The 25,847-nt window shown below is 43.4% G+C and overlaps 1 protein-coding gene across 3 annotated transcripts in view; it reads right to left on the bottom strand.

Moving 5' to 3' along the window:
• Positions 1 to 25,847, bottom strand: part of gabbr1b (gamma-aminobutyric acid (GABA) B receptor, 1b) — a 113,272-nt gene that overhangs the window by 73,259 nt on the left and 14,166 nt on the right. For all 3 annotated transcript variants that reach the window (XR_010573712.1, XM_065471385.1, XM_065471386.1), the window contains exons 3-8: positions 12,147 to 12,317; positions 10,563 to 10,664; positions 7,901 to 7,966; positions 6,273 to 6,464; positions 1,640 to 1,885; positions 1,453 to 1,516 (exon numbers count right to left, since the gene is read on the bottom strand). Coding sequence is in view for 2 of the 3 variants with exons in the window: in XM_065471385.1 (XP_065327457.1) it covers positions 1,453 to 1,516; positions 1,640 to 1,885; positions 6,273 to 6,464; positions 7,901 to 7,966; positions 10,563 to 10,664; positions 12,147 to 12,317 (841 nt within the window). In the remaining variant the exon portion in view is untranslated. The remainder of the gene's footprint in view (positions 1 to 1,452; positions 1,517 to 1,639; positions 1,886 to 6,272; positions 6,465 to 7,900; positions 7,967 to 10,562; positions 10,665 to 12,146; positions 12,318 to 25,847) is intronic.

The raw sequence follows: 25,847 nt of genomic DNA, 5'->3' as shown, positions 1-25,847 counted from the left end.
TCATCACACAGTTGCAGCAGATTTGCAGACTACATCCACGATGATGCAGTTTGCACTCCAAAGGTGGTCTATTGGATTATTATCTGGTGACTGTGGGGGCCATTTGAGTACAGTTAACTCATTTTCATGTTTAAGAATTCAGTTTGAGATTATTTGGCTGTTGTCACATGATGTGTTATCCTGGCGGATGCGATCAGCAGAAACACTGTACACTGTAATAAATGAATGGCAATGGTTAGCAACGTTACTTAGGCAGACTGTGGTGTTTAAATGATGCTGAACTGATGCTAAGGAACCCAAAGCGTGCCAGGAGAATATTTCTCCTAAAACATTACACCACAGCCATAGTCTGAACCACTGATATGGATCCTTATGGAGCCACATTTTCATGTCGTTTACATCTAAATCTGATGTTACCATCTGACTGTTGCAGCAGAAATCAAGACTCATTAGACCAGGCGATAATTTTCCCATCTTCAGCAATTTTTGTAAGCCTGTGCAGAATGCTAGCCTCAATTTCATGTTCTTAACTGACATGAGTGGCATCTGCTCTGGTTTTCTACTGCTGTAGTCCATCTGCATCAATCACCAAACTATCATGCATTGGATATATTTTTTCAGACCATTCTTTGTAAACCCTAGAGATGGTTGTGTGGGGTTATTGTAATCACATTACAGTTACAATTATATTATTTTCCTTGCAAAGGTTATTTGGTTATCTGTATAACAGATCAGGTAGAGGAGTAACACAAAAATAATGTAACGTGACAAATTACTTTCTTTGACAGAAAATTAAGTAACATGCGACATTACTTATAGAAAAAGTAGTGTAACAAAAGTAATGTGTAATACATTACTTTTTTGTTTGTTTGTTTGTTTCTTTGTTTGTTTTGAGTAACAAATGCTCAGCATCAGCCATGGCACATTTAGTGAAGACTTTCCCATTATAAGGCTTGAGATGAACTTCAGTGTGAATATATGCTTGTATTTTTTTCTAGATAAAACATAATTCCTTTCCATTCTATTTATGTAGCACTACCTATTATACAGACTTTACAATAATAGATGCAAAATCTAGATAGATATCTGTGTGCCAACATACTTTCTTATTTACATTTACAAAATTATGGATAAGCCTTTATGTCAGCTCTATGGAATCTGGGGTAATGGACAGTGTTAAATCTGAAATATTCAGTGCCCTGATTTATTTAGATGGTTTTTTATTTGTTAGAGTGACAAAACGTTTCTACCACTGAAAACGTCCAGATGAACAGAATCAACCTTTGGGATTTACTTACCTGTATGATTGAGCATGCAATCAAGACACTGCATACACTAATATCTTTACATGATACACATATAATTGTTAAAGGACAAAATCACTGCACACTGTATCTAATAAGCTATTAAAATCAGTTCTATTTGAAAGTAGACATGTTTGCTGTAGCATACCTTGAAGCTGTTCAATTAAAGTCCAGGCCATCCGAGATCCTTGAGCATCAAATACAACATGACCCTGAAAGAAGCATAAAAATGTTGATGATGCAATATCTGCACGCACCCTTCACACAGTACCCATGTGTCTTTCTCTTTGCAACTTTTTTTCTCTCACTCCAGCACCAGTAAGTGTTGCACTTACAGACACTCCTTCAAAAGAGCTGGTGTTCATTGCTCGGTAGATCTCAGCAGTGATATCTCGGTTGTTATAGTTGAAATCTTCAAGACGATGACCCTTGGCCCTAAGGGGCCCAACGGTTTTGTTGAGGGCCAGCGCTAGAGCCCACACAGCATCATACGCCAGCGGAGCCTCTTGGAAACCACCTGTTTCTTCTGGATTTTTACCCCCAAGTTTGGACATGAGCTGAGCAAGAAACTCTTGAGAGGTCTGGATACGGGAGACCATGACAGAGCAATAGTTAGACATAGGACACACTGATTATAAGGTAAAACCCCAACAAATATGAAAGAGAAGCCCAGTGACTACATCATTTCACTTGCTTTGCATGGTCTTTTGTGTGTGTGTGTGTGTGTGTGTGTGTGTGTGTGTGTGTGTGTGTGTGTGTGTGTGTGTGTGTGTGTGTGTGTGTGTGTCAGTGAGTGAGAAAGGGAGAGAGAGAGAAAGCATATTGTGACCTTGAAGCATTTTACTTGAGGCATAACTTAAGTTGTTAGATTCTTATATTCAGATATACCACAGAAAACATTTTCCTTTGTGTACAATGCTCATTGTTCATGATGTGCACATGTTAAACCTCACCTTAATTCTGTTTGTCATGTTTTTCATGTCTGCCTAGCCCTAATTGCAAGTAGGGCTATGCAAAATGGCAAAAAAAAAAAAAACCCAGACATTCGTTTGATGCTGTACAACTTTTGTTTCAAACAGCACTCTGACTTTTCAACAGGGAACCCACAGTGACAGTTAGTGTCTACTTTACAGTTTTATGTAAAAAGATTTAGAATAATCTGTGACTGTTTAATCACTTAAAGTTTAATACAAAAACAAGTTTAGGCAAAAGAAACGCCTGTTTTCCATAAGTGACATTATTTCTAAGTAGTCACAAGGTGTGGCCTACTTGTGTGTTTTAAAGTGCTCAGGAAATTCAACAAACACTAACTGTTGAAATTATTTCAGTCTTCTTGTCATTACTGCCTGTGATGATATAGCCATGGATTCAGGGATCACACAAATGACTGACCGGATTGCGAAACGTCCATCCTCTACACTTTTATGTATCTAACATCCTTTTGCCTTGCCTTTGCTTTACTGCATGCTTTCTTTTTTCTTTTTTTACCTGTCTTGTCTTGCAGTGAAGGCCAAGAAAAACTGCAGAAAAGCCTTATTTTCCCAAGTGAACCATTACGGCTTTTGCTATATTGATTTTCATAGTGTATTTGATGTTTATCATTTTTACAGTGGCTTGCAAAAGTATTCGGCGCCCTTGAACTTTTCCACATTTTGTCACATTACAGCCACAAACATAAATCAATTTTATTGGAATTCAACGTGAAAGACCAATACAAAGTGGTGTACACGTGAGAAGTGGAACGAAAATCATACATGATTCCAAAAGTTTTTTACAAATAAATAACTGAAAAGTGGGGTGTGCGTAATTATTCAGCCCCCTGAGTCAATACTTTGTAGAACCACCTTTTGCTGCAGTTACAGCTGCCAGTCTTTTAGGGTATGTCTTTGCACATCTACAGACTGAAATCCTTGCCCATTCTTCTTTGCAAAACAGCTCCAGCTCAGTCAGATTAGATGGACAGCGTTTGTGAACAGCAGTTTTCAGATCTTGCCACAGATTCTGGATTGGATTTAGATCCGGACTTTGACTGGGCCATTCTAACACATGGATATGTTTTGTTTTAAACCATTCCATTGTTGCCCTGGCTTTATGTTTAGGGTCGTTGTCCTGCTGGAAGGTGAACCTCCACCCCAGTCTCAAGTCTTTTGCAGACTCCAAGAGGTTTTCTTCCAAGATTGCCCTGTATTTGGCTCCATCCATCTTCCCATCAACTCTGACCAGCTTCGCTGTCCCTGCTGAAGAGAAGCACCCCCAGAGGATGATGCTACCACCACCATATTTGACAGTGGGGATGGTGTGTGCAGTGTTAGTTTTCCGCCACACATAGCGTTTTGCATTTTGGCCAAAAAGTTCCATTTTGGTCTCATCTGACCAGAGCACCTTCTTCCACATGTTTGCTGTGTCCCCCACATGGCTTGTGGCAAACTGCAAACGGGACTTCTTATGGTTTTCTGTTAACAATGGCTTTCTTCTTGCCACTCTTCCATAAAGGCCAACTTTGTGCAGTGCACGACTAATAGTTGTCCTATGGACAGATTCCCCCACCTGAGCTGTAGATCTCTGCAGCTCGTCCAGAGTCACCATGGGCTTCTTGGCTGCATTTCTGATCAGCGCTCTCCTTGTTCGGCCTGTGAGTTTAGGTGGATGGCCTTGTCTTGGTAGGTTTACAGTTGTGCCATACTCCTTCCATTTCTGAATGATTGCTTGAACAGTGCTCCGTGGGATGTTCAAGGCTTGGGAAATCTTTTTGTAGCCTAAGCCTGCTTTAAATTTCTCAATAACTTTATCCCTGACCTGTCTGGTGTGTTCTTTGGACTTCATGGTGTTGTTGCTCCCAATATTCTTTTAGACAACCTCTGAGGCCGTCACAGAGCAGCTGTATTTGTACTGACATTAGATTACACACAGTAATCTGCACTCTATTTAGTCATTAGCACTCGTCAGGCAATGTCTATGGGCAACTGACTGCACTCAGACCAAAGGGGGCTGAATAATTACACAAACCCCACTTTGCAGTTGTTTATTTGTAAAAAATGTTTGGAATCATGTATGATTTTCATTCCACTTCTTACGTGTACACCACTTTGTATTGGTCTTTCACGTGGAATTCCAATAAAATTGATTCATGTTTGTGGCTGTAATGTGACAAAATGTGGGAAAGTTCAAGGGGGCCGAATACTTTTGCAAGCCACTGTATATGGTAAATATGATGGTGTAGCCACTTCTTGATTCAACCAGTCTAAAAAGTCCTAAAAAACAGCTGCCAATGCACAACAGCTTGCATTGGCATGGCACTGGCCTAACTGTCTGGAAGCTGATGGTTCTGTATGACTGACATATAGTGAGTAAAATCTTTATTGAGGCTGTAAAGCTTTGAAATACATTCATTTGATTGATTGATTGACTGACTGACTGACTGACTGACTGACTGACTGACTGACTGACTGATTGATTGATTGATTGATTGATTGATTGATTGATTGATTGATCATACTTTATTCATCCCGAGGGAAATTGGGTTAGGGCTGCCAGCCGTGCCAGCGCCATCTTACCCTTTCGACCATACATACATTACACAAACATCACATGGGGAAGACAGGTCAGAGGTGTATAACATGGAAAAAGCACAACATGAGGAAAGATAAGGGAAAAAAAATAACTCCCCCCAGACTGAGCTCCAACAGGGAGATCAGTTTGAGAACAGAAAAAAAACACCTTTGCACATAGCACATGAAAAAACTCTTAATACACCAAAGAAACACATGCCAAGCAACAGGGATGGGTAAAGGGTGAGAGACAGCCAGTGTAGACAGTGCATCCAGGCCTGCAGCATAAGCGCTGGTCTCCTTGATCCACCGTCAGCATCGGAGGGGAATAAGCGTCAAAGGTGTTTGGAGGGGGAGGGGGGATGAGTGTACATCTGCATGTGTATATATGTCTGTGTGCGTGTGTGTATGTGTATGTGTCCAGAGTTCAGCTGAGACAGTGTCCTTCGCCCTGCCAGGCTAAGTAAACAGTCTTCCAGCCAACCCAGGTGGCCTTGCATAGAATGGGAAGAACTGTCTAAACACAGTCCGTGTCAGGGTGTTGTTGTTCAGCTCCAGCCTTGAGACCGCAGCTGGCGCCGAAGGGGTATCCGCATGAAGTGATGGTGGTTTTTACTTTAGTGCGAACAACTCATATAATTTCAAAGCTGTTCTAACAGTCCAACACTGGTCTCTCAGTCTCCCGTTGGAGAGCCGTGAGCTTCTCCATGATGTTATCAAACTTACGCTCCGTGATGTTGTCATTCTTGTGCTCAAAGAGCCGATTCTGAGAACTCACGACCGCAGTGAGCTTCTCCAAGATGTAATCCAGTTTGCACTCAGAGGTCTTATTCTGAGTATTCACGGCAGCCGTAAGCTTCTCCAAGATCTTATCCGTGCTGCACTCAATGAGCCCATTTTGAGAATGGGCTCATTGAGTCCCATTGTTTCAATCCCAGCGGGCAGCCTTGTGGGGGTTTGAACAGTCGGTTCCGCTTTCTTAATTCTTCGATAAGCCAGGGCCAAGCCAGCTCCGATCAGCAAGAACGCTGTTATCATGGTTCCGAATAGGTAGATATCTTCATTACTCGGGCTCACCCGAGCCCAGACTTCTCGTTGAGAAAAAGGTGTCAATTGCATTCATGGACCAGTTGATCAAATCCATAATTCCTCTTTTAGGTTTTAGAGAACAGACTGTGAGAGAGTGTTCCAGGGAAAAGTAATACAAAAAACACAAGACTAGACAAGGACACAAGAGGCTAAGCAGGGAAGCTAAGGAAGAGGAGGAGGAGGAGAGGAGAAAAGTGCGACCGCCTTCGTCAAGAGCAAGAGAGAAAGGACTGGGTTTTCTTTTTAGCTTTTTAAAATGTTAGATTTTTTTTGCAACAATTCTTTTGAGCATCACTGATAAAGTTGTGTCATAAGATAATGCATTTCTTACCAGGTTAGAAGCTCCTCGTACTGTTTCTGGGTTAAGCATGACAATTTCAGTAGTTACATGACCCTCCACAGCCTCTGTCATCTGCTCCACAGTACAGTTGATGGATGGGTCTTTGATCTTAAACCAGTTGTCTGCATACCAGCCAATGAGGAACCAAACATACTTTTTCCCATATAACTTCTCCTTGTAAACCTGCAAAAACATGATGGAAGAATGTGTGAAGTTGAAATTCAATTCAACACCAATTTTATTTAAGGAAAAGAGAAGTGAGAAGGATCTTGCAGAGCTCCTGACCCAACCTGCTGAGCTTTAGCATCCTACAGTTTGTGTTCCCTTGCTACACATTCAACATTATGGCATTCTTCTTCTGAACCTAATACAACCATATAAATAATACATCAACAATGATCTGCTCCTTGGGTGTGGATCTGTGGCATAAAAAAATTGTCTTGATCTACTATAACTTTTCACCTGTGAGTGTTACTTTTGAGAGTTTAAGATCATCAACAATAGTGATATTCAATATATTAAAAAAACAAAACATTTTATACCCATCAAGTCTTGTGAAACAGTACATTTGAGACATAAAGTGTGTTACTGTTACAGCCTGTGAAGGCTCTGTCTGACACTGGTTAGGTTTGAGACATTTACGTAAACTGACATTAAAGTGGCCTTGTAGTGTTCAAAAATATTAAATTGTTCTTGTGAATATAAACAAAGAAGCTCTAAGTAGTATGAAGTCTACAGGAGTTCTGTCAAATCTGGTGTTTTATAGATCACTCTACTTTTTTTTCTCTCAGGCCTCCTTATATACAGAACTTATTGCAATATCTTCCGAGGCCTGTTAAAAATTATAACAAAATCTATTTGGAACATGGAATAGTATAATCCAGGATATGATATGTACATTTTGTAATAAACTGCTCACCAGCACTTGGTGGTGGTAACTTAGAGAATAAAATAGCAGAATTACATATTTATTTAATGTGTATGATAATTCAAGTTCTCATTACTATGTAGAATCAATGTTCCATCATGTATGATAATTTGATAATTTGGAGAATTATATTTATTATTTATTTATTGTTGTTTTTTTTTGTTGTTTTGTTTTTTCTTTGCATTTTACAGCCTTCAATGTTATTACACAGAAGGATTAATGTAGGTAGGAATAGGTAGGATTCATTCCAGCATTATAACATGTTAAAATTTCAATTTTTATTACATATTATTATGAGGTTACTATCAAGTCATTGTGTTAAATTTTTCAATGCAAACATATTACCAATACATTACTTACATTACATACATTATTTCAAAAATGCTATATTACTAGGTTATACTAATACTAATTGGTTTTGTCTGATAGGCATGTTTGTTCCCACATTAATTTTCTCAAGTGTTAGTTTCTTATTACCCAGTTACATAAATTTGATCCAAGATAATTACTTGAATATTATTTGGCTGATTATTAAGTGATAACTTGCTATCTCTATAACATTCCCAGCTTATTTCCACCTTATTACCCCACTATTATCATATTATTTTAAGCTGGGCCAAAAAGTCCTCCCTAAAATGTTTCTGTTAAGTAATATTTTAAAGTAGACACATGAATCTGGTTAGAACATTACCTCACAGAAGACTTTCCTTGCCTCTGTCTCATAGAACAGGCCGACAATAATTCTGGCATCTTGACGCTTGAAAGTGAAAATAAAATGAAGACAGCACAGTCACAGAGAGAAGAGACAGAACACACACTTTAAAAGCCATGCCGGGCTAGGTACAAAGAAGCCAACCCTCATTCTGCATCACACAATAATAGACGTTCTCTCCACTGCAAGACATTTATCCTGTTACCATGTTTGTGTTTCTGCAACTAGGGTGGCATGCTGGGCTGGGTCATTGTAAAGTATGTGTGTGGCAGGAAGAAAGCAAGTCAGCCAACACATGTCAGAACTTTTTTGTTTTGCAGCTTTCTCAAGCTTTGTTGCCAGCAAGGCCCTCCAGGTCTGGGATCCTGATGACTGTGCGGAGACAAAAATGACCATCTTTGGTTTGACAATACATATCTGATAACTTAACCAGATAAGACATAGAATGTGCTGCTCAGAGAGAGTAATTCCTTAGCTCTGTTGCTCCGAGTGAGAAATGTCCAAAAAGAGAGTGTTTATGTTTATCACTGTAGATTTTCTTCTGACATTCTAAACAGCTCGGTCAACTATCAAAGAACGGGATTTTTTTTTTTTAAAAAAAAGAGGATAATTCCACATTTTTTATGTTTCACAGCTTCATTTCCTCCTAGACATGAGGCTTAACACTTGGCATCCATCTTGAAACAACCCTGGTCACTTCATTTGGCAGTAATTTTAAAAAATTATCTGAATAAACATTATTTCCAGTGGTCACCAGACAATCACCACTTAATACAGTGCACTAAAGGTCTGTTTTGACTGTAGTTGTACAAACCCAATTCTGTGGTAAAATGTAAATACACAATTCACAATATAAAACTAAACATATCAAATATTCATAGTGACAAAAATGTACCTTTTTATGGTACAGGATCATAAATAAAACTTTGTAGTAACCCTTCATCTTTTGATAACAGTCCATATGTGTGTGGGAGCTGAACAGAGCAACTGCTAAACTTTTGACAGAGAAAGTTATGCTATTCTTGTCTGATAGAGCATTCTAGCTGCTCTGCTTCTTTGTTCTATCGTTATATTATGCTCCAAATGTTTTGGAGCCTGAACTGTAGGTAGGTAAGTTCAGAACTACGATTCTTCTACTATGAAGCTGTGCTGTTTTAATAGCTGTAGTATGCAGGTTAGCATTATCTTACTGAAGTCATTTGGATGGGAGAACACAATGGTGTGAAAATTTGCAGTAACTGGCAATCTTTTATAGCGCTATGGAGGAATTTTGGCCGATTCATTTTGCAGAATTGTTGTAATTCGGCCACATTGGAGGGTTTTTCAAGCATGTACGGCCTTTTTAAGGTCATGCCACAGCATCTCAGTCGGACAGTGGTCAGGACATTGGGTAGGCCACTACAAAGTCATTACTTTGTTTTTTCTTAAGCCATTCAGAGGTAGACTTGCTGATGTGTTTTGGATCATTATCCTGCTGCAGGACCCAAGTGCGCTTCAGCTTGAGGTCATGAACAGATGACGGCAGAGCTGTGTGCTGTGTTAAGCCGAAGAAGGCAGCTGGAAAGCTGCGCAAACTAAAAAGTGAAAAACAATGCAAATAAACATTCACTTACCTTGCAATGCCATGTGGGTTGGGTCCTTTGTAACAGTAATATTTTGAGTTTTTGACTACAAAATTTGCAGTTACTCATCAACATTGTCAACACTGAAACATTGTCACTGTATTGCTTTCCAAGGAGTTGGACAAATTTTGACCATCATTAATTGTATCGTAAGGGTATTTTCACAAATGCTGTGTTAAATCAAACTCTGGTCTGGCTACTCCCTCAGTGCAGTTCATTGGTGTGTGGATCAAAACAACCGTATTGAGACCCTTTGAGACCCTTTGGAGGAGGTGGTCTCAGTACAGTTCCAAACAAACTCCAGGGCACTTTATTTATGGTGTGAATGAGATCCGACCCTGAACCATGTGTATGTTACAAGTTTGGGCTAAAAAATGTCCCATAGCCACGTGTGCTCTGTATTGTCAATGTAGGAACATACTATAGACTTGCAAAGGTTTGTACGGGCCACCCCAATGGGTAGAGCAGGTCATCTGCTGATTGGAAGGTTCGATCCCTGGCTCCCCCCAATCTGCATGCCAAATACCCTTGGGCAAGATACTAACCCCAAGTTGCTCTCCGTAAAAAGCGCTTTGAGTCCTCCAGGAGAGGTAGAAAAGTGCTATATAAGAATCAATCCATTTACCATTTACCATGAAATAAATGTAAATTCTTTGGCTTCTCCTGTAGTCCAGAACACAGCACCTTCTTACTGTATCTACTCATTATCTACAGGCCAAATCTACACGCTTACAAACTCATCCAGTGATTTCAACCAGAAAAAACAAACAATAGGTGTGAAAACATCCCAAGGACACTACAATATAATTATGATCACACTTTTTACACCAGAGTTTCGTCCATTGGGAAGAATTTCCATCTGTTACTAACTCCACATTCTGAGCAGCAGGCTACCTCTGAAATTTCTGTCCTATTTTTGCTAAGTATCCAAAGGCTCTGGCAGTTAACTGGCCAGACAAGGCCTGACTGATCAGTGTCCAGCTGGCTGGTATGTGTAAGAATGATTGGGGAACTCGCACCTTGAGATTTTTGACAGCCACAGCTGGGTCGGTTAGGAAGCTCTGACGAACACTGATTTCAATCCCTGCCTCCTTCACCCTCTCCTCCAGATCATCCAGAGTCTGTGACACACAAAAAGAGACAAGCACAATAATAAGCACACAGAAGATGACTGAGCAACAGAAACAGCAACTAAAAAAGGAAAGAGAACGATAATGGAATAGTAGGCAGTAGGAAGAAATGCAAAGAACAGTTAACAGCAACTGAAATAAGTGCAAAGTAGTGAGGGGGAAGATGAACTGGTCATTCTGAAAAATGATGGTGGGTGGTGGAGGTGATGTTACTAACAATCAGATAAAACAGCACAGATAGAAGCCTGGAGAAAAATGAATCAGGAGAGACATAAAACCATATGTTGAGGATAAGAGATGGCAAATGGTAATGGAAATGAGAACAAAATCTTAAACATATCACACAGTGATACATATAATATTGGAGAAATCAACAAGTACACTCATCTTCTCTTGTCCATATTTGTCTTGTCTCAAATAACATTTTATCTATTGATTTTTATTTTAAATTTGTTTTTATGAGCATAAATAGTCATAAACTGTAGTACTTATAAAAACCACAAAGTCATCATTAGCGAGCAGGGTGATGACATGAGCAGCAGAATTTTCCTCAGGTTTTAATAAACACCATGGAAGGTCTCTGTACTTTGTTTTCACTCACAATTTGGTAAATGTTGTGGCCCAAAACTACTTGTGTAGATTAGATCATGGTTTGAGTTAAAAAGAACTCTTTCACAATCACATTGTCACGTCTTCGCTGGCAGATGTGTGGAGTGAGACAGGAAATGAGGGAATGAGACACATGAGACATGGAGACATGACTGACTGGGAGATGCACAAACATAGAGACAGGAGTGACTAGACATGAAACGTGTAACACATAGTAGCAGAAACCTAAAGACTAGAATTTAAGGATACACACATGGAGAACAATAACATGAATAACACTAAATCCAAAAATATAGATTAATCAATAAACACAAAACGCTGGGTCACGGACCCAGTACCGTGACACACATGTTAGAAAGCAGCCTGGGGGACAAGTCCTTTCCACTTCACAGGACAGTATTGAAAAATACATGGTGCAACCATAAAATTTAGTTTCGAGTGAAATATTTTAGTGTCAAAGTGAGCTGTTGCAAAAAAACATGTTGCATTTTTAAAGTGAAATAAAAGCTTAAGATTAATATTCTTGTTTTAAATGGCAAAATATTTCACATTATTGTAGTCTTATCCTTCAGTGAATTCATAGTAATTTATTTTATAAAATGACAGAAAGCTTTTTGTGCTTAGTTTTCTGCCCTTGCAGTAATTGGATGTGTTAGTACACAGTTTGAGTGGAGCATATTATAAAGACTATGCATCTAGTTCACAATTTTGCTTGTGTGCTAACAAAATCCTTAAATATACATTTAGCTAAACTTTGACTAGCGAGCTCCTATTTAAAGGTGGGGTTGCAGGGGCCAGTGTAGTGTCTTCACCACACCCCTCACTGTACATGAGTTCACAGAATTATTGTAATATATGACTCACTGAGGTAAAAACTTCTGTTGTTTGCTGGATAGTGGCAATCTTGGTCCATTTCCACTTCTGGAAGAGCTGTACCCGAGTGGGGTTGTGCAGTGTAGCAGATGGATGAGTACGGAAGAAAGTGGGGAAGCGCTGTCGGTTGGACAGAGCAGGAGAGCTGGAGCCATATGACAGCTAAGAGATGTAAAGACACAAAGAAATGCATTTAGTTTGAATATGAAACCCCCAAAGATCAGTTTATGACGCTTATATAATGTATTTTTTTAATGTTCTCTCTAGATATTAAAAGGAAACTACTGTAAAAATTAGAGACTATTAATTTCTTTTTAAGTGGGCAAAATTACAAATTCACCAGGGGAATTATTTCCCCTACTGTATACCTTCTTTGTAATAAAGGAACCACTTTTAGGCCTCCTGATTACTCTTTGTGAGATTAATTTGGATACATCACAGCATAACAATGAATGAGATGTGTCAAATGCTTGAAACATGGCAGTTAATTTTTCAAAACAATTGTGTCTTTTAGTGAACTCACTTATCATAATGATGACAGAAATGTCACCATATACAATCCGAATTAAGCTTGAAAAGAGATACATTACTTAGTGCTGCTGTCATAGTTTTCACAGAAAAGAATACTCTGACAGACATGAACATGGTCAGAAGCCATCGCAATAAAAGAAAGGAGTGCATTTCTAAAGGGGGGTTTAAAGTCAGTTCACCATTTCTATTTAAATCATGTTGGAGACAAGAATTTAAATAAGTCTATTTAGGACTGTGAGCCTACTGACATCCTAGAAATTAAAGAGCAAAGAGAGGTTACAGAGATAAGCTAAAGAATTTATGAACTTCTAGTTCACAAAAATGTGATATCTAAGATTTTCCTTTGAATACACATATTTTCAGGCAGTATATCACAAAGTGGACACTTCTTCCAGTTTTGGTGTAGGAAGTGGAGCAAAAGCTCTCGAGATGAAAATAGCAACGTGTATAAAAAATTAAGGAAACTGTCTGGAATTTTTAAAGATGTTTTTTTTTTAATCAGTGCACTTTACAACCAAATCCCCAAAAGCATGTGCTTTGCTCTCATCAACAGTTTAGTTTTCCAAAAACAATAAAAATAATAAACCTGTCATGGCCTGGGTCCAAGGACCCAGGGCTCATGTATTTTTTGTATATGTTTATTTTTCCGTATGTTGTGTTTTTGGTGGTTTTCTCTGCTTTTTTTTCTTTCTTCCTGTGTGTGTGGTCATACGAGCTCCGGGATATTTGGGTCGCTGAGAGGACTGCGACCCAGAAGTGTTCTCACACTGGAGGCTGCCGCACCTGCCGCTTGTTAGCCTTCACCAGCTGCAGCTGATGGCCTCATCAAGAGAGTCCTATTTAAGAAGGGGCGGAGCTCCAGTCAGCGCGGGATTATACTATGTCAAACCTGTAAAGTACCTCAGTTGATGAGTGTTTATGTGAACGACATCGCTACTGTGGGTTTCCTGCTGAGCTGTATGTGTTTTGTGTCACCAGGAGTCGGGAGCAAGGAGCGTCGTCATGAGGGGAAATCATGGAGCGGAATCGGGTTTTGGAGTTGTCACATTTTCACTGTTTATGGACACGTGCACTGTGTGGGATTCACAGAGGAATCGCCACGGGAGCCACAGTGCTGGATTTGTACATAGTTGTTTTTTCAACTCACTATAAATAAATCCACTATCCTTCACTATAAGAGTGTTTGGGTCCTACTTTCCTCAACTCCATGGTCTGCCATCGCTGACCGTGACAGAATAATTCCGCCATAATGGGCCCAGCGGACTCAAATGTCGCCTCAGAGGAGAAGTTGCTCGCCCAGCTCTGGAGTTACTGCTGGAGCGTAATCCAGGCTGCAAATCAGCATCAGAGTCACATACTGATAGTGTTTTTTGATACTTTTCTGTCATCCACTACCTTTTCTGTGAGCTTTTTGGACATTAAAAAACTAATTCAAATTGTAACCGTGCTGAGGGCAAGCTCCAGCTTTGAGCTGTTTGGTTTGGGCAGTCCGGGCAAGGAGGATGTGGCTGCCTCCCTGGGAGCCCTTGCTGCCTGTTTTTTCTTCATAGGCGGACAGTTTCCCTACCGTCGCTCGCTGCTCACTTGTTGGACCCTCCACTGCAGGGAAGAAGGCTCCCTTGCCATTGCCAACCTACCCCATCTCCTCTCCCTCCTTGAACGTCTGTTGAGTCAGCAAACAAAGGACCGGCAGTGCTAGTCACCACAGTGAGTAGACCAGACTCTGTTGTTTTAATAAATCCTGTCACAGAGGATAAAAATACAGATAATCAGGAGGGGACAGTTTCTATACACGCAGCCCCACCTTCTCGGAGGAGACGGTGCCCACGCCATCATCAAACCAAATCTCACCTCACTCCTGTGGCTTCAGAAGAATCAGCTGATTCTGGACTAGCAGTGCAAGGCGCCGCAGTGAGTAACTCAGACTCCACCATAGTTGTAACTCCATTTGCTATGAACAAGAAAATGAAGGATGTTTCTTCCCCACTCACTAGCAATGCTAAGCCTGCTCAAAGTGGTGTGAGAGAGATTTTGGCTAACCTGTTCATTATGGGTTTCTCTGGGTCAGTGGGCCTGGAGACTGTTAGTTCAGTGACTGTCAGCTCACTGTCAGTTGGCCCTGTAGTTACTAATTGTGAAGCTGTTGTGAGTAACCGAGACATTTTGTCATTACCTGTTGAAACAGTGACTATTCATTCTGGGGAGGAGTGTTGTTCAGGGAGTGATGGAAACTATTTTTCTTGTGCTCATTCTGAGCCTGGAGTGTTTAAACTAGAGCCCATTAACACCAAGGCTGTGGATTTTCAGACTGTTTGTGTGGCTGTTAACCAGACTGCTTTAAAGTTAGTAACTCATCCCGGGGTTGATTCTGAGGCTGAACATGGTTCTGGAGCTGCCCCTGGACCTCTGGAGAGTTTGCAACCAGAACTCCCCACACTGCCACCTTCGTCCTTGGCAGGGAGATCAAGTAAGCTGATTCAGCGGACTGTGGACAGTATAGCTGTTTTAGTAGACTTTGAAATTGCACATGCTGAATTAGAGCACTCTGATTTAGGGAACTCTGAGTTGTGGCCAGAGCACTCAGAGCCGCCAGCTCAGCATGAAACTCAGCAATTAGCTCAGTTAGCCGCCCGGCCCGTTCAGTCAGCTGCTCAACCACCTGCTCAACTTCACCCACAAATGTCACTACAGTCAGAAGCTCAGTTTCCTGTGTTGCCACGAGCTCAGTCTCTAGTGCAGTCTTCTGTTCCGTCATCAGTTCAGCTGTTAGCACAGCCTACTGTAGCTCAGTCAGCCGCTAAGCAGTTTGCAGTAACCACACCACCATCACTTCACCTGCCTATTGCTGCTGTATCACCGCCCAATCTACCGCCAGTGGCTGCTACACTAACATCATCTCCACCGCCTGCAGCTGCTGTATCAACATCATCACCATCGGCTCGACCGTCTGTAGCTGCGGCGCTGCCGGAGGGACCCGCTCTGCCTGAGCAGGAGGTCAGCACGCCGGAGGGGCCCGCTCTGCCTGAGCAGGAGGTCAGCGCGCCGGAGGGACCCACTTAATCGGAGTTGGAGGTCAGCGCCCTGAGACAGCCTGCACGTCCAGTACGGCCTGCACGTCCACGTCCAGCACAGCTTGCACGTCATGAACCACCTACTGTGCTTCGCCATTGCCCATTGGAGCTGTTATGTGGTCGGCCGCCGGAATTGCAACGTCACCTCCGGCAGGTCCACGGCTGCCCACCTGAACAGTTTCGATGCCACTGGATCCGTGGTCAGCCATCAGAGCTACTTCGAGGCTGTCATCAGACCCCTGGCCGCCCATCAGAGCTGCCATGTTGCCTCCACCAGGCCCGTGGCTGGCTGCCTGAACTGTTCTGCCACTGTTGCCATCCATCGGTTCAGCCACCAGAATTGTTTTTTCGCCACCGCCTGGACTGCGGTTGGCTGTTATGTGGCCGTCACAGGGATTGCAATTGGCCCTATGGACTGGTTGAATTTTTGGACTGATTGAGGTTGTTTTTGTTTAGTTTGGGGAATGGTTATTATACATGCCTTTCCTTGCAGTGGAAATGTTGACCATTTCTATATTAGATTGTTTCCTGGCATTTTTAGTATAACACATCTAAAATTACAAACTTTAAACATGATGCATTTTGGCTTTGAGTGTTGAAATCATTTGTCGAATTTAATTAGATTTACTTTGAAAAGTAATATTCTTGCTAATGTTCTATTAAAGAAATAGTTGCCTCTTTGTTTTCATAAATGGTTATGACTGTTAGTGACTGTCTCTCAACCTAAGAGGGCATGTTTTTCTGCAACTCCAAAAAAACTGAAGACAGCAACTGAATGCTGGTTCTGTAAAGGCCTGGCAGAGCCAGCATAGGGTGATATCCCTGTGTTCTGGACTTCACATTGGCAATGACTCCAATAAAATGCTCTTCTAATTATAAAAACAGTCCTTATACTTAGAATCATGCTAGTTTTTCCAGTTACCTTTGAATCTCTGAAAATGGGGGAGTATGTCTGTCATTTCTAACCTGTTAAGTGAATACTTATGTTAAACTTCTAGAACCAAAGCTAAGAGAGGCAAATTACAAAAAAATGTCTAAAAATTTGCAGACCTACACAAGTGTACACACATGGAATCCTACTTTAATGTCTTAAGGCTTCACTGAGAGACCCTGAGTCTGTGTGTGCCAGTGTGTTTAGTCACCACCTGCCATACTTGTCCCTGTGACACCATAATTCACACCTTGTGTTATGGCCTGCAGGTTTTGTTTGGATTTCATAATTAAATTAAATTAAATTACATTTAATAAGTGTATTCAGTTTAGGGTTAGGGTTAGAATTCCAATTTATCTCTCTGTTGTTGTTAGGCTACATTTTGATTCCTGTTAGTTTCCATGAGTATTTCCTAGTTTAAATGTTATGGAGTTTTTATTTTTTGTGTTTTTCTTGTACTTTGGAGTTTAGTGTTTTTGTTTATTTGCTTAATGGTTTCTTTGCCCTCAGTTTTGTTAGGTTTTGATCATTCAGTCCTTCACAGTTTGAGTCTTTAGTTCCTGTTGTACTTTAGTTCTAGTCTGTGTTTATGACATTCACTTAGTCCCCACAATGTTTCCCTTTATCTCATCCTTAAGTGGCAGTCCCCTCTGTCAAGTTCAGTTTTAGTTGTATTTTATTTTGGTGGACAATTACCTATATTGTCCAGTAATTTTACTTCTGGGCCCCATAACTTGTCTAGATTTGGTTGAATTGACTCTTGTTACCCTTTCTGGGGCTTATACTTAGAAGAAGAATTTAATCTTATCCTGGTAACTTAAGAATTAAAATGACTTGCTACTATGAAGGTGGGTCACTTTTTACTGAGGCATATCAGTATGGTAACTTACTGCTCCAGAGCACGTCAAACACTGGTCAGTTTTCTGGATAGTGTCACCATTACTGGAAGATTCCTTTGACCTCTGTGCACAGATATGAGGACAGTCTAATGTTTTTCAGCAGTATCTAAGGCCTTTAGATTATTAGAGGGAACTTTACTCCTTTTTTTTCCTGTGGGATGCAAACAATTTTATTGGTCTATAAACAAGGATATATTATCCTAAACCAGTGCCCCTACTTGTAATCGCTGACATTATATCAAATCTGCCCATAGACAGAGCCTGCATTTGATTCTGTTTTTCTATTTATTCTTTACTCTCAGGGCATTAAACACCACTGAAGCAGCTGCTCAAAGAATAAAAAATTAAAATATGTCTTATAAATGTCCTACCTCTGTCATCATGACACAGGAGAATAAGTATTTCTTTTAATTAATTTTAAGAATTGGTGTCAACTTCTGCATTTTTTAATGACTTTTGTTCCTGGATTCAATTTTGTCCTGTCTTACTGATCAAAGCACCTGAAGCATATTCATATAACACTTTTGATACTAAACTACTGTATAGGGCTTTGAGAAAGTGCACTCACACATTCACACTCTGCTAAATTGTTCTGCTGCTCCATTTCAGTTTTATCATATTTTGTAAAATCAATTACTCTTACACTTTCGGCATAATTGTGATTGGTCACCTGCTGCCAACACCCCTCCTTGTCTGGGGGTTCCCTAGGGACAGGTTACTTGGAGGACTGGACCCAGGGGCTATGGTCATGACCTAGATGGGTTTATAGTGGCTCTTAGGTGGTGCTTTTCTGGCAGCTGCGTGAAGCAGGGCTGGGAGGGGGTCTGTGCAGGCAGACGTAGGTTACCTGCCTGGTAGCCACCTACACCTGGGTGTCTGCTGTCTTATGTAGTCTGAGAGTTGATTGAATGTTGGGATGTGTGTAGTTTTTACACTGCAGATTTTGGGGAATGGGGATGCCTGTGGTGGTCAGCATGGGAGCTGATCTCCCATATCTCTCTCCCTCCTCTCCTCTATTTTTCCTTTCCCTCTCCTTCTGTTAACTCTTTTCCCAACTTTTCTTTCCTTCCTCTTTCTCTTTCCTGTACAAAAGGCCAGCCAGTCGGCTGTACTGTTGAACGGAGCCACTCCGAGCCGGAGCTGCAGTTTCACCAGGCAAGATGGCTCTCTCATCCACTCCTCATCCTCATCGTAATGGTCATCGGCCTCATTACCTCGATGACTTCTTTCTTCTTGCCAAGGAGATCACTACCACAGACACATGTGTCGCACAACTACTCCCCAGATGACCATGGGCACATCCCGACACCTCAGCCCCTCCAGCTGACCAGACTCCCCAGCATGGCACCTCGGACGTGGTATTATCAGCAGGAAGATAATAATAGAAATGCAGGAAGATAATAATCAGCTCAGGCGAGAGGTTCAGACTTTGCTTGGTGCTCTCTCTCTCTCCAGTCCTCAGCCCCTCAGTCGTCTTCAGCTCCCCAACCTTCAGCACTAGGCTCAAGTACCCAGGACCAGTCTCCTCATCCTGACCATTCCTCCAGGCCCTACCCACACACTGTACGTTCCTTTCACATACCAGAGGATGACATACAGAATTTACCTTGGCCAGAGGCACCACTTCCACTTGATCCTTAGAGTGATGAGCCATTCCCCCTCCTACCACCTCCATGTCAGAGATTCCTGCTAGTGCAGCAGCCTCAGTTCCTTTCAGACGTACGTCACCTTATCAGTACAGCCAACTTCCTGTGACTGAACAGGTCAGGAAAATTAACGTGAAGGACGAGTATGGCCCTGGAGCATGCTTGAAGAGGCAGGTCACCTCTGAATATGCAGAGCCATACACCTTTCAGCGCCAACAACCAGAAAGCTTCCAGGAGATGACTGGGGACCCGCCTCATTGGCCGCCAACTGATTCCAAAGACTGGAGGAAATATGGTTAACACGAACCTCTACTGAGTACAGAGACCGTGTTCCGGGGACCAATACCACACATTTCATACTTCACGTCTGATGACCCCAGCCAGTTCGCTTGTTTGTGAATGGCCCTTGACAGTATCCTGCGTCATGATGCGACTGAACGTTTCAAGTACCAGATCCTAGTCGATCACGTCAAGTTGGAAGACGCCCTCCTGATTGCCGATTCCTACAGCAATAGCTGCTACACATACAGACAGACCATGTCGTCTCTGATAGAGCTGTATGGTCAACCTCAAACTTGCCCTGCAGCGGATCACTGACGTGTTGTCTGAGTCTCGTGTACGGAGTGGTGACAGCCGAGCATTCCTTCTTTTCGCCCTGAAAGTGAGGGCTCTCGTGGGAATGTTGGAAAGCTTGGGAAACAGGGGAGAGCAGAACTGAAGTGTGGGTCACACGTCACCAGACTGCTGTCCAAACTGCCACACAGTCTTCGAGTGCAGTTTAAGCGGTTCATCAATCCTCTTCAGACACCCATCCTGACCTTAGCAGATTTGGCAGAGTGGCTTGAATACGAAGTCTCCATTCAAGATCATGATGTGTATTTCCATCATCCTCAGCAACCTCGAGAGCCACGTGTGGATCGTGGGAAGGGTGCCAGACCCAAGCAGAGATCAGCAACAGCGACCACGACCGTCTTATTGGGCTACAACTCTCCTGCTAAAGGATCAGGGTCTCTGAAGCAGGCACCACTTCCAGTTTCCAAACTGGGGAAGCCAAAGAAATTCTGCCCCTGTAATAATCTTCAGCACTATTTCAATCAGTGCACAGATTTCAAGAAGCTCAGTACGGAGCAGAAGTTGTCTTGAAGTCAGACAGGCAAGCGGTGCTGGAGATGCGGAAGGGACCATCCAGCAATGATACCTGAAAGCTAGATGCCAGCAATGCAATCAGGTGCATTTGGAGACACTCCATGAGGTTAATGCATCGCGATCCACTAGCTCTGACACACCGGCGGAGGAAGCTGTCCAACCCGTCACATACTATGTTGATCTGACCTGGGGGACCAGTTGCGTGCTACTGAAAATGGTCAGGGTGTGCCTCTATAATGGCAAAAGGAAGCTAGAGACATACACCATCCTAGACGATGGGTCAGAGCACACGATCCTTCTTCACAGTGCTACTCAAGAGCTGGGCCTTCAGGGAATGAGGGAGGAGTTGGCCTTCAAACTATCCGACCAGATATTAGAACGGTAGAAGGACATTCCATTTCCTTCTCTATAGCCTCCGCCACTGACCCTCGGAAACGGTTCCGGATCCCCAGAGCATTTACTGCCACTGAGCTTGGGCTCGCTAAACACTCACATCCAGTTGACGCACTGCAAAGGTCCTACCACCACCTGGAAAGTCTTCCACTTCATTCGTTTCACCAAGCTCAACCATTGTTGCTGATTGGCTCTGACTACCCACATCTCCTGACTCCAATAGAGTCTGTACATCAGGGTCCACGGGGAGGACCAGCTGCACTCAAAACACGGCTGGGTTGGACTCTGCAGGGTCCAGCCAAGGTTCTTCTGCATCAAGTCTCCACTCCTCAGTGTCTACTCACAAGCACCATGACTCCCTGTGCTGAAGTTCTCAGTAATGTGGCCAAGCTCTGGCAGATGGATGTTCTCCCATACCAGAATGAGAGGGTGGCCACACGTTCAAAACAAGATATTATGGCTGTCAAGATGCTAGAGGAGAAGACCATCAGAGTGGAGGTGGATGGTATCAACCGATACACCACCCCTTTGCTGTGGAAAGAGGAACCAGTCCCGCCTCATTCCACTAAGGACTCCTTCCTGGGTCACCTGCGAGCCACGGAGAAGCGCCTGCTGAAGGAGCCTGTACAAGCAGCTACCTATAACCGGGAGATTAAAAAGCTGGTGGATGCAGGCTATGTGAGTAAACTGACCATCGCAGACATTGAGATATACAGTAGCACCTGGTACGTACCGCACCACATGGTTCATCATAATGGCAAGAATCGCATTGTCTTCAACTGTTCATTTGTGCACAATGGTACCAGCCTGAATGAGCATCTCCGCGCTGGTTCTACCTTGGGCTCGACACTCCTGGGTGTGTTACTTCGCTTCCGGGAGTATCCCATTGGGGTGAGCAGTGACATCAAGGGGATGTTTCATCAGGTCACTTCTTGACTGAGGACAAGCCTTTTCTCCGATTCCTCTGGAGAGACATGGATCGAACTAGGCAACTAGATGTCTACGAATGGCAGGTCTTGCCCTTCGGGATAACATGCAGTCCCTGCTGTGCCACCTATGCTCTCCAGCGGCACGTTCTAGATCACAACAGCCCCAGCGAAGATAGTCGTCACACGGTGGAGAAATGTTTCTACGTTGACAATCTCCTCCAGAGCTTTGCATCATTTCCCGAAGCCCAGCAACTGGTCAACAAAATCCAGCAGTTGCTGCTCACTGGTGGCTTTGAATTACGACAGTGGGCTTCCAACTACCCAGAACTCATCAGTCATATGCCACCTGGATCAGTCTCGGAGAACAGTGAACTGTGGTTTTCCCCCGATGGAACTGATATAGCAGAGTAGACTCTGGGCCTGCAATGGCACTGTCAGTCTGACGAGCTCAGATATCAGATACGGCACACCGAGCAGTTGGTGGAGCCCACAATGCGCATCATCTATCGGGTTCTGGCCAAGCAGTATGATCCGCTTGGCCTCCTCATTTCTTACACCACTCGGGCCAAAATCCTTGTGCAGCACCTCTGGAGAAAAAGGAGAGACTGGGATGATCCGAATCTGCCAGTTGACCTGCTGCAGCTGTGGCATGCATGGGAAAGTGAATTGATTCAGCTCCCTGATGTCTCCCCGTCACATTGTCACGTACAGCCAGAGCCAGACCTATCCCTTTGCAAGTAAAGCATCCACATCTTCTCCAATGCATCTGAGAAGGCATACGGAGCTGTGGCCTACCTTCGGACAGAAGGTAGGGGGGGAATCCAGGTAGCCTTCCTAGCCGTCCGATCTCGAGTTGCTCCCGTCTCTGCTCTGTGCTGCTCATGTGGGAGCCCAGCTTGCTGCTGTTCTCAAGAGGGAACTCACCCTTCATATCTCCATGCCACAGGTTGTCTACCCAGAAACAGAAATCCTGAGCCGTCGTAGGTGGAGCCAGTGCCAAGCCTTGGCGGATCAATTCTGGATCCACTACATTCGGAATTATCTACCTTCACTCCAGACGTGGCACAAATGGCAACACGAAAGAGATCAGTTGACTGTTGGCACTATCATTCTCATTGTGGACCAGCAGCTCCCTCGTGCCCTATGGCTGGTTGGGAAGGTCATCCAAGTCATCCCTGGAGCAGATGGCAGGGTTTGGACTGCTCAGATACAGGTGGGAAACAAGGCATATATACAACCAGTGGCTCAGACTTCCATCTCTTCCACCAGAGTCTACTGGCTGACCTTCCTAAGTGAAGTGCACCTTTGCTCTGCAAAGTTGGGGGCGGCTGTACAAAAGGCCAGCGAGTCAGCTGTACTGACGAACAGAGCCACTCTGCTGAGTAAATATATAAGCATACAGATGCCGATTAGCCAATGAGTGTAATTGCTCATGTTGGTTCTTGTCTAGTTAGGATTTATGTAAATAGTAAAATTTGCACTTGTTGATATTCCCTTATTTTGGTTGAATGTTGTAGTACCCAGTATTGTTTGTATTGTTGTATTACACATTTAATTTACTCTGTTCACATAATTATGTAAGACTTTTATGTTCTCTTCCAACAGAAACCACACCATCACTTCACCACACGGCATATAGCATTCTACGGTACGTTAAATCCCCTCACTCAAATGATGGATGTGTAACTTAGATTCTTGTTCAATAAATGAGTGAACGACAGATACCCGAGTGGAAGTGGATTTGTGGATAAGCCATCTGTTCTTATCAGACAACCCTGTTGAAATTGTGGATTCATAGTGTCAGCACCTTATCATCGTCATCATTCATAGTCAGGAGGTCAAGTCCGTCTCTCTTAAAGTGACATCCTCGATTACACTTTCCTGTTCCCCGGTCGTGTCGGTATATGGATCGATCGATCGATCGATAGTTGACTGAATAACTAGCCACTATTCAATAACTGTCCGTATATCTATCTATCTATCTATCTATCTATCTATCTATCTATCTATCTATCTATCTATCTATCTATCTATCTATCTATCTATCTATAGGGTCCTAAGGCTAGACCCCCTATGCTAAGCGAGCCTACCGCAGACATGAGCGAGACAGATAAATATGAAGGCATGCCGGCTCGGACGTCGCCCGGATCAACAAGGTCCGCGTCAGGTGTTGAGGAACCAGGGCACCCTGACGAGAAGTGGGCTACTGGAACAAGAAGGCATCGGTGGGCAAGACACGAAAACAGGGCGTTGTTGGAATGCTACTACGCAAGTAACCCTGGCGGAAGGGGTTACATGAATAGGATGAGGGACCTATGGATTCTTCGATACCCAACATCCACAATGACAGCGAAACAACTAGTAGCTCAGTGTTCCAACATTCGAAAGAAGGGTCTGCTCTCACAGCTAGAGATTGACGAGGTACAACATAAATGCTACGGCAAGGGGGAGCCAGGACGCCAGGTCAGGGGGGGGAGATATCATCACCCCCACCCGAGATTGGGTACAAAGCCCCAAGTGCGATAGGAGAAGGATCGTTGAGTGTGAGAGGAACTGACCTGAAAGATAGGATCATGGCCAAGCTTGAAACCTGGATCCCCCGTAGCCGGTTACCAAGATTACGTGAAGTACCCTCAGAAGGTCTGCTAGATGATGTTAATGCAGCACTACGGATGATACCTACAGCCACGCTTACCGAGACTAACAAGCTGATCTACAATATGGCAGCAGTGATCAGTGAGATGCTTGGCTATAAGTTGAACAGCCACAAGGAGCAGTACCCTCCATGGAGAAGGAGGCTAGAGGGCAAGACCAAAGTAGCACGGAGGGAGGTTAGCCAACTAACAGAGTTGCAAAAAGGTGCGACAAAGAAGGTGCATACAAAATACAGCAAGCTGTCCATACCTGAGGCCTTGGAAACTGCCAAGCAAAGACTCACAGCCTTGGCCAGCCGCTTGAGGAGGTATACAGAGATAGAAGGCAGGAGAATAAAACAGCTGTTCTCCACAGAACCAGCAAAGGTGTACTCTCAGTGGCAAAGGAACAATAAGAGAACAGCACCACCAAGGCTGGAGATGGAGCAATACTGGAAGAGCATATGGGAGAAGGACGCAACCCATATAACGGCAATGCTCAGTGGCTAGTGGATCTGAGGGCAGACCATAGCAACCTCCCTGAACAGGGTCCAGTAACCATCACGGTGGCAGACATCCAAGCAAGGGCCTCTAGTATGAAGAGTTGGACAGCACCAGGCCCCAACATGGTTCACGCCTACTGGCTGAAGAAGCTGACTGCACTCCACAAGCGTCTGGCAGCACAAATGAACCAGCTGCTAGTTGACGAGAGACACCCGGAATGGCTAACCGAAGGTCGGACGGTCCTGATCCCCAAGGACCCCAAGAAGGGACCGGTCCCATCCAACTACCGACCAATAACCTGCCTCAGTACTACATGGAAGCTCCTGTCAGGCATCATATCGGCTAAGATGAACAGGCACATGGGTCAATACATGAGCGGGGCACAGAAAGGGATTGGCAAGAATACCAGAGGTGCAAAACACCAACTACTGGTAGACAGGACAGTCAGCCGAGACTGCAAGACCAGGCTGACCAACCTGTGCACTGCCTGGATTGATTACAAGAAGGCCTATGACTCAATGCCCCACAGCTGGATACTGGAATGCCTAGAATTGTACAAGATCAACAGGACCCTAATAGCCTTCATCAGGAACTCAATGGGGATGTGGCGTACAACACTAGAGGCCAACTCCAAGCCCATAGCACAAGTCACCATCAAGTGCGGGATCTACCAAGGAGATGCCCTGTCCCCACTGCTGTTCTGCATAGGCCTGAACCCCCTCAGTGAGATCATTAACAAGACTGGCTACGGATACCAACTACGGAACGGAGCAGTTGTCAGCCACCTCCTGTACATGGATGACATCAAGCCAAGAGTGAACGAGACATCGATTCACTGATCCACACTACCAATGACATTGGGATGTCATTCGGGCTGGAGAAGTGTAGTCGAATGATAACAAAGAGAGGGAAGGTAGTCAGAACTGAGGGGATCGAGCTACCAGAAGGCAACATTGCAGACATAGAGGACAGTTACAAGTACCTGGGGATCCCGCAGGCGAATGGGAAC

This window comes from Pelmatolapia mariae, linkage group LG22 (genome assembly GCF_036321145.2).
Source record: "Pelmatolapia mariae isolate MD_Pm_ZW linkage group LG22, Pm_UMD_F_2, whole genome shotgun sequence".
Lineage (NCBI taxonomy): Eukaryota > Metazoa > Chordata > Actinopteri > Cichliformes > Cichlidae > Pelmatolapia > Pelmatolapia mariae.
The sequence above is the reverse complement of the archived record's forward strand: the minus strand, read 5'-3'. Positions and strand labels throughout refer to the sequence as shown.